At 34.4% G+C, this 9,955-nt stretch overlaps 1 protein-coding gene across 1 annotated transcript; it reads right to left on the bottom strand.

Annotated features, from left to right (window-relative positions):
* Positions 1-1,556: 1,556 nt before the first annotated feature.
* Positions 1,557-9,614, bottom strand: LOC128867470 (homeobox protein abdominal-B; the record flags this gene model as incomplete). Its single annotated transcript, XM_054108730.1, has 5 exons — positions 1,557-4,748; positions 4,823-5,037; positions 5,583-5,775; positions 5,894-6,096; positions 8,792-9,614. Coding segments are annotated over 5 exons (1,626 nt in total), but the record flags the coding sequence as incomplete, so codon positions are not given.
* Between the last annotated feature and the right edge of the window lie 341 nt (positions 9,615-9,955).

Raw genomic sequence — 9,955 nt, 5'->3', positions numbered from 1 at the left:
CTCTCTAAGAAAATTAATGAAAATTTATAATGTTCATGAAATAATTAAAAGTAATTTTCGTAGTTTATTTCCTTATTGAAGCATAAACAATTAATCTTGGCTAATTTGAGTTTCAATTATTCTCCCATATAAAATGTTCATATAACGAATTGATACAACGGCATGATATTAACATAGAGGCTTAGCGGGTTTCTGCTGAAGCGGTATCGGTGTGGGATCTCCTAATTACTGCATCAAAAACCTTGAATTGAACGCTGTACAAAGCATTATGTTTTACCATAACTTTATACTTTTTTCAGGTTTTTTAGTAAGACTGATTGAACGATAATTAGTTTTATATATTTGTGTATATATTCATACTACCAATATTTATGTATATTTTTTATTTAATCTCAAGTCGAAATCTTATCTTAATCTTAATTTAAATTCACATATACATCAATCCATACAAATAACCAATTCATTGCTAGATATTACATATATACAAATAAAATTCAAATACAAATGATTTTATGCCTTGACAGTGCAGCAGTGAATGTTGAATGAAAACATTATTTTTCTTTGATTTTTCCAGGCTCATTTTTTATCTATATTGCAGTCACACAATGCCTAATAGCACGTATGTATGTAAGTTTACATATTTAAAATACAAGCGAGTGCGTTTAATTGCATGGTTTACTCGGTACTCTCTACGACAGCTAAATATGTTTCGTGTCTCCCCTTGTTTGAGAAACAAATCACGACATACTTTCCTCCTTAAAAGTTAATTTACGTAGATAATTCTAAATAAATTACTGCATTTGTTACGGGCCTTCTGATTACTAATTATGATCGCTTATTTTGCGGCACATGTGTATGTGCATATGTATATAAATTTTCGCGAGCGTTTATGTACGAGGTTTGCTCCTTAAGTTTGGCTTTACATATTATTCATTTTTATTAGGAAGTCTATATATAATATATCAAATATTTATTAGCTGCTATTATTTTGTGATTAATGTGTGTATACGCATGTATTGTAAATTCGATAACGAGAGGTTATATCTACGTATGTAGGATATTTCATTTAATATTACATTTATCTATGTTTGGATCGAGAAACAGGACTGCAAATTCTTGATTTATTGGCAATAAATGTATACAGTTCGGTTCTAATTATGTTGCAGATGGAAATATGTAAATAAGTAAGACATATGCTTTATACAGTACGAGTATATTATATGTATGTAGAGAGAGGTTACTAGGATTTCCGAGAACAGCAGAATAAAATAACGCAAATAAGTACTTACCAAATGTATTTAATTTGGGCAACATAATTGATATGAAGTTTTTGGAAATATATATATATTTTTATTTGTAGATTGTAATGCTTAGCGTTTTGGATCTAGAAAGAATGATAACGGCATATAATTTTGAAATGAAACCAGAATAAATATTGGGAATTAATTAATCCATCTTATAAAGAAATGGCCAAAAAACAGCAACAAACTATTCAAATTTTCAATTAATTTATTATTATTTATTATTTATGTTATGATTTTTCACAATAACGGTCACTTAGAAAAACATAGCGAGTAAAATTATTTATTAAATATCATAGAGAGGAGCAACTAAACCATTCTAACTACTAAATTCACTATAAAAATTACAGTTGTCGCAAATATAACCGAACTATAACTGCCTAAATCAGCTTAAACAAGAAATAATACAAAAATTATGGAGGCAATTATGTATATACAATTCGATTCACTTAATTTGTGCATACATATGTACTACATCTTATTTTTATTATTATTATTATTTAAACAATCAAAAACTAATCAAGTAAAAATTGAAAACAGTAACAAAAACGAATGATCAAAAGGTATTACATTTTCACCATTGTAATTTAAACCACAAACATACTAAGCAAGTAATACACGTAGCTGCTCAACAATGTACTATACACATTATATGAATATATGTATGTATGTATGTATACTTGCTTAAGGTTGAATATGTGCGTTTCTATTTTTTATTAATAGATATTTTTCCTTTTCTTAACTTACTGGTAAGCCATATTTACTTGACTACATTTTGGTAGGTGGAACTGTAAGTTGATAGTTATGCAAATACAATAGTTGGTAGTACATTCATAGGTGTATGTTATTTCTCTTTTTTATGACATGCACACATAAAACTTACACTATAATTTTGCTTTATGTAATATTTTGTCATCATACATTTTATTTGGAATTTAATTATCTAAGCTTTTGTGACTTTTCTGATAACTGTTTCTAGCAATAAACAAATAATCTGTATGCCCTTGTTTGAAGGGAGCTGTGAAATAGTCCATTTCTTTCAACAAATTATAACGAGGGTTAAAGCGCATATATCCTTTGGGGTTTTAAAATAATCGCAATATAAGTTAAAAATTCTGTACTCTATTCGCGGGAAATCAGCTCAACCAATACGCATGCAAATATGTTTTTGTTTTTTTTTTGCTTTTGTTTGTTCTGTAATTATTGTGTAATGTAATTTGGATACTCAAAATTCCGCAAGGCAAGTTAGGCGCGGCCTTAAGGATGAAGTGGGACAAGCCGGCCACCCATGCAACGGAGGTGTACATTTATGTGAAAGCCTGGACGCCGTAGAACACTATTCGCTAATAAAAGACAAAATCACTAAACGCTATCTTGCTGACATGCATTTTATTTAAAATCGATTTTGCTCAGATATTTCTTTAATATTTGTCTTTATGATTTTTAAATACATATGTTTTCTGTATTTACAGGAACTTATCTCAAATGCCAAATACAATTACTACATATAATACACCAAATAGTAACACATGCATTGTGACAAATATTATGCAAATACAATTAGCATTACAAATACAGCTTTTGTGGGTATTAAGATTATTATTAATTTTTCTTTTTCATTAACGCTAACGATATTACAATAAATTATTGAATGTACACATTTATTTTTGCAAGTATGGATGACTACGATCGTATGTTATTATTGGGTTTAAATTGTATATCTATATGTGTGCAAATATGCGTTTGTTTAAATGTGTTTGGCTATGTGTGCAGCGGAAGCTTAACTCTACGAGACTACTAAATTTAGACAATTTGTGTTTTCTTATTTTTCAGTAATTTAATTGGACATACAATTTTGCTTAAGAATTGCCTGCATTATGTTATTAGTTAAAGATATTTATTTGTAGTTAGTGTTTACTTTTCTTAAAAATAATTGTAGATTCCATTAAATTTTTACTTATTTATTATATCATTTTTCATGAGACTTTGAGAAATTCTTTATATATGTATATACTTTTTTAATAACCGACTACTTTGCTACAGTTTCATATTGGTTTTAAATTACTTACTTAATACGTTAAATATAATTTAGATTTTAATTAAAATACGTAAATGTTATTTATATTGTTTTAGTTTATCTCAAATTTTCCTTTGACTGCAGCAGTGCCTTGTGTGTGCCTTAATAAATCGCATATTTCTAGACTTTAATGCGGGAAGAAGGAATCCAGTTTCGCGCCTTGCAATATACTCGTATATGGTATTTGTGATATAAATTGTTTGAAATATTAAGTTTATTTGTTGTTCAAAAGTAGTGTAAACATTATAAGCATTTTTAAACTTTTGGAGTCCTTTTTATACTACAACTAAAACTTCTAAATATCTTGTGATCCGAAATCGTCCAAAAATAAGGATTATTTAAAACTTTTAAAGTTGTGTCACAGAAATTGTTTACTTCTTTTATTAAATATAGATTGATGACTATTTAGAAAAACTAGAAATTAATTGCAACACCCCGGAGTTCAGAAATTACACTGAGAAAACACAACATATTTTTTTTACATTTGGGTACCCTATAGAAGAAATATACTATTTAAATTTTATTTGTGACAAAATTTAAGCTAAATCAAGAAAACATAATTGGCCAGGACTTCAACTATTTATAAATATTTAAGTGTGCGTCTTGATGTTGTCCTACCAATAGAGCACTTACACGTACAGTTTTATGACATAACCGAGCAGCAGATTGGATTTTATGGAAATACTTTTGGTAGCATTTGATATTTTATGCCCAATGCCCATTTTAACCATTGAACTCTGAGCCCGCTCGGCCATGGCGATTCCAGAAGTTTGACTAACGAATAGAACAAATTATAATAAATCTTTTAAATTTGCTACACATATAACTCTAGGCATAGTACAATAATTTAACTTATACATATAACAAGAAATAATAATATTTTGGGCGCAAAATTCTTAAAGAATATATGTAACTTATTTCCGTGCTGTTAACTCCACTTTATTCTGAGTCGTGTGTATGTAGGTGTCCATTTATTTATTTATTTTCATACTGACTGAATGAGTTGAGTTGAGTTGAGTTGTGTCAAACTACCCATATAGGTGAAACTATTTCGAGTTAATTTACGCGGATGGATATACCGAAGACTACTGAAATTCCGACTGCATTTCGGTCTTGATATTCGCCAAATACTAGTAGGTGGCGAACCCCATTGCGCTAGCACTGCTGTTGTCCAAAGGTCACTGGTGCATTTTGGTAGTATGATGCCCCATGCTCAGGCCCAAATTCATATGATGAGTATTATGGTGTTGTTGCGTAGACTGCGCGTGATTATGATTGCTGTTCGCACTACTATTGTTGCTCTGCTGGGCGGCTTGGCGTTGCGAATTCTTTTTATTTTTCATACGACGGTTCTGGAACCAAATCTTTACCTGCGAAATGAGTTGCGAAATTGTGAAAATTCAAATATAACTAAATAAAATGGAAAGCTGTTTTACACTCTTACCTGTCGTTCGGTAAGATTCAAGTTTCTTGCCAACTCCCAACGTTTTTGTTTGGAAACGTACGCATTGTAGAGGAACTCCTTCTCCAATTCAAGGGTTTGGAATTTGGAGTAGGGCTTGCGCTTTTTTCTTACAGAAACTTGGCCAGTCCATTCATGTAGCGCATTATTGGGCGTACAAGGTCCAACGGTGCCAACAGGAATGCCAGCAGTACCACCTATAAATAAAATCATACAACCCATTACATATTTAAAGTCTAAACTGGATATACGCACTAACTTAGAAATATTTGCAATAAGCTTAATATACAACTACAAGTCTTTGAAATAGGAACACCTGCACAAAGTTGTCAGGTGTTTCGGTCAATAAATATACCCCCTACTGTTGCACCATCAGTTGAAAAAAAAAATAAATAAATAATTACAAATTTAAGGAATCATACTTATTCCGAGACTGTCCTTATGATGACTTTATAAAAAATTCCACCCAACTCAAAATAACAAATATTGATTTTACTAAAACAAATGTATTCAAGGTCTTCTAATTTCTTATTTAGAGTTTATAACACCCAAATTAATTTATGTTACTGTTTAATTAAGAACATTAGGGATTGTGAAGAAATAGCCACCCGTTAATTTACTGAAGTGCTTTTTTGAAGTCGTGTATGTAACCTGTAATGTGTCGCATATATTCAATTACATGATTATTTCCTATTTAATTTTAAATAAAGAACTTTTGAAAAAGTTTCCAGCAATGCATTACCTGAACTTGAATAGGCCTCACTTGGGTATCCTCGTAGCCCACTGGGGGAAGAATATGTTGGCGTTTCGTAACTTGACTGCGAGGTGCCCTCCACGGATTGGCGGGCGGCAGCTGCAGCAGCATGTCGCTCGTCACTGGCGCTCATGTAAGCGGCTGCAGTAGGTGTGGGTTGTTCACGGTAATTCCAATACGGCTGTAACAAAGAAATAAAATTTTAGATTAAATTTTAGTAATTCGAGTGAGTTGCCTGTTCAAAGTTAACAAGCGCGTCACATTTTTGCATTAAGAAGACTTCTGAGTTATTAAATCACCTGATATTGCGTTTCGGGATAGCCATAGAAAACTGGTTTTCGATCTCTGTCTAGAAAGTATTGCGAAGCATGGTACTGCGCCGAGCTGAAACCATCACCATCATATGCCCATGGATGAGGATGCCGTTTGACTGCTGCAGTTGCATCGGCTTCGAAGCCAGGCCGGATCGCGGGAATATGCAGAGGTGCTAACAGAGACATATCTGAAATTCGGAAAAAATTGTTGCCACTATAAAAAATGTTTACAATGTTATCGCACATTAATGTCTCGACAGGCAATGGAAAAGTGCCGAGCGTATTCCTGCCTCGGGAAGAGCTTTTCATGAAAACCATTTGTTTTTCGAAAGCAATACAAAACCGCAGCTCACGAAAGCGAGAAATTTTTTACACATAAGTGAGGGTCAATTAAAATTCTAGAGAAAATCTGTTGATAGAGATCTGCTCAATTATGCACGAGTCTCGCCAATAACTTGACGTGTACATATGTACGTACAATATATTAAGTCGGAAAAAGTGTGATTTCTTTTCTTTCTCCGTACATTTTCTGAAAAATTTAACTTTACAGAAATCGAGGTATTTACTTTTAAAGAAGGAGAAATCTTTACCCGGCCAAGGAACTATTAATATTACAATCATCCCCTTATATCGAGATTTTGGTTGTTGTTGTTGCAGTTTACAATACTTTGCTTAGAGTATCAAATCTCTGTCGTCTACCTCACTTGTCGTCCGCCGCATTTAACGTTCGGCCCAAAGGGAAGGAGGTGTTAGATGAATGGGCATGCGGGATATCTTCACATGTTGTACATATGTAGAGCATGTTTGAGCAATTCCGGAAGCTAGAACGCTATAAACTAAACTATAAGTCGAGGTCGAGATTATCGGATATAGGTTTCAAAGTAGAAGCCGAAAAAGTAAAGATATTACGCTAACTGCTACTAAAGAAATCTTTGGCTTTGTTCCATGGTTTAAGCAGTATATAAGGGGCAAGAAAACTTGTTCATCGTTATGCAAAAATGATTTTGTTATTCAGAGTTGTGCACATTTCGCACAAAGTTTAGAAACTCTGCAATATGGTGGCCCACTTTGGAATTTTGAAAATATGATTTACTTAATAATCTTATAAGCGGTTGCTTGGTATAAAAATATTTGTACATATTTATATTAGATCTGCATATTATTTTGATAACTCGTTTTCTAAAAGTTGTACATGGCTTTGAGGAATATTTTTTAATTAAGACGAAAAAAACGAGTTCTACGCTATCTTCTAAGAGCAAATTGCCATTGGCTTGGCATTTCGAAACAATATTATACAAAAAAATTTCCTATGTTTTCAACGTGGTGATAAACACCCATCAGGCTTGTACGCCCTTTAATGTTAATAATATTATAAACCAATTGTCCTGAAAATGTGAGACTACTTTAACAATTTCGAATTTATTCTGCTTATTATTGATATTGATATTGTCTTACAAACGAAGGAACTACATCCGAACGGTATATGGTTTTTTTGATAGGAGTTTTATTGGAAGAAATGCACTCGGATAGTTGCAATTAGAAACACATTTTCTTCATTTTATATTTCATGCCCACAGTGGACCTCGAACCCCGGAGCTCACCGAAATAGTGTTCAGGCACAAACCCACTCGGTTTTGATGTCAGATAGACACCATAGACTACATACATACTTACAGACTAATTGATAAATAAATAGTTTATGAAAATTTATCTAATTAACAATAAGATCAAATAACTATTAAATTTAGTTGACAAATGTTATGCATATATATTTATATATTTTTAGTTCATTGAAAACAGCTATAGTAGGGCACACATTTTAGTATCAAAACCAAATGTCGCAAAAATTTTATAAAAAGCTGGGTAATGCTTTGAAGCTTTCGATTTCTCCTAATTTTGTGATAAAAATATTTAAAATGGTTACCTTAATTCATAACTTATCCTTGAACGTAACTATAACAACAGAAGCATAGCGTTTCTAACTGACAGCCAGACGGCAATCAAGGCTGGTAACTCTTTCCTGGTTATAACACAATTGGGGCTGGAATGTCTTGATAAGCTGAATATCCTATAGGCTCCACGGCACATAGTAATTACTGGTAACGAAATGGTAGATAAATTAGCCGGGAAAGGTAACTTTTCTCTCTTCTTTGGAAAGTAGAGGAGAGACAAAGGAGATCAGGCTGGGACAATCTACCGGTTTTATCGTAATTACAATAACTGATAAGTGTCATTAAGCTAAACCATTTAAAGATTATATGCAATTAAATAAGAATAATTTTAGAATCATCATAGAAATCTTAACAGTGCATTTTAGAGTGAATTATCATCTTACTAACGTGGGAATATACTCCAATGGTACGTAAGGCTCTTCAGCCAAACAAATTCTGGTATCGTACTCAGCACTGATGCATAAACGGAACAAACTCCTGGGTAAAGCAATGTTATCAGAGGAGGAAATACATCTCAATAAAACAGTACAAAACTAAAATTTATTGAGAAAGTTGGGCTCAGAGAAATACTTCGGATCCATGATGGGGGCAAAATAGATCTTATAGGTAGCAATGCTAAATTTCCTCATAATGATAATAATTATTATTATTTCCACCTACACACAAGCCATTCCCGACTTACTACACCAAGCCTTCCTACAAATTATACATATCTACTCTGCTTAACGTAAGGCTGCGGAATCCACTGATAACCTATGATAGCATAGTTTCCTATAAATAATTTTCTAACGAGTAAAAACTGAAAGTTTAACATACATTTCCCATTATAATTATATTTCCCATTTAACTATCGTCTTAGATACACCTATACGAAAAATTACTTTCTAGCTACATACGAGTATTTATGTATTGGCACTGTCTTGTAACTTACCTGGAGGTTGGGAACTAACACTGGAGGGGGAAACACTCGCCGTTGACGGCGCAACAATCTGAGTTTGGCCCGACGCCACTGCTGTGTTTTGTTGTTGTTGTTGTTGTTGCTGTTGTTGTTGTTGCTGCTGGAGGCTTGTTGACGCACCAGGAGGCACACTATTCGTTTGCTGCTGCTGCTGTTGTTGTTGCTGATGAGGTGATGTGAGATGTTGCTGCGCTTGTGAGGGTACGCCCGAAGGTGTTTGGGAGGGACTATGTCCACTACCAACTGGTGTAGTAGCGAGTTGTTGCTGTTGCTGCTGCTGAGGGGGCAGGTGAAGGGGTTGTTGCTGTTGCTGTTGTTGTTGTTGTTGCTGTTGTTGTGCGGAAACAATTGGCACTGGAGGGGGATCTTCATACATAACCGCATGCGTGGGTGTGGAATGTGACGTCGGCGTCGTTTGTTGTTGTTGTTGTGGGAGCACAGCGGCCGTTGGTATGAGGGAGGTTGAATTTCCCGACACAGTCGGCACGGTGTGTTGCAGATGATGATGATGGTGTTGCAGGTGCGGATGGTGGTGGTGGTGGTGGTGATGCGGGTGATGATGCAATTGATTGATGGTGTTGGCGGCGGGTTGTTGGTTGATGATCGAGGCGGCGGACACGGTGGCCGAAGCAGTAGCGGTTGGATGTGGAGCGTGATGATGTGGCCCCCACCAAGCCCCGGCAGTGGCGTGCGACCCGACTGCCGAGACATCGTGGGGGTCGTAAAGAGCGCACGCCAGCGGGATGGTTGGGGTTTGGGGGAGGGGTGGAATAATTACCGTTATTTTGAACGCGGTTCAAACGAAAGCAATGCCGAGTATTTTAAGAGGTCGTTTGCGAGATGATTATAATGAAAACAGCGCGAACGCAAGATTGCGAGGCGATGCGATTCGGCAAGCACAAGTTCAGAATAATACAAAAGAATCGTAAGCCCGATTGACAGTTACGATTTGAGCCGGTTTTCAATGAATTTTTTCGCGATCCGTTAGATAAAGTGTTTTTATTTTTTTATCCAAATATAGAGATTGCAAAAAACCGGCAATCGGAGCCAAAGAGCACAAAACACGTAACGAGAGAGATTGAGTTGTTATTCATTAAGTTAGAGAGCACATATTTGATTTATATTTTTTCCGTCGCA

This window comes from Anastrepha ludens, chromosome 2 (assembly GCF_028408465.1).
Source record: "Anastrepha ludens isolate Willacy chromosome 2, idAnaLude1.1, whole genome shotgun sequence".
NCBI lineage: Eukaryota > Metazoa > Arthropoda > Insecta > Diptera > Tephritidae > Anastrepha > Anastrepha ludens.
The sequence above is the reverse complement of the archived record's forward strand: the minus strand, read 5'-3'. Positions and strand labels throughout refer to the sequence as shown.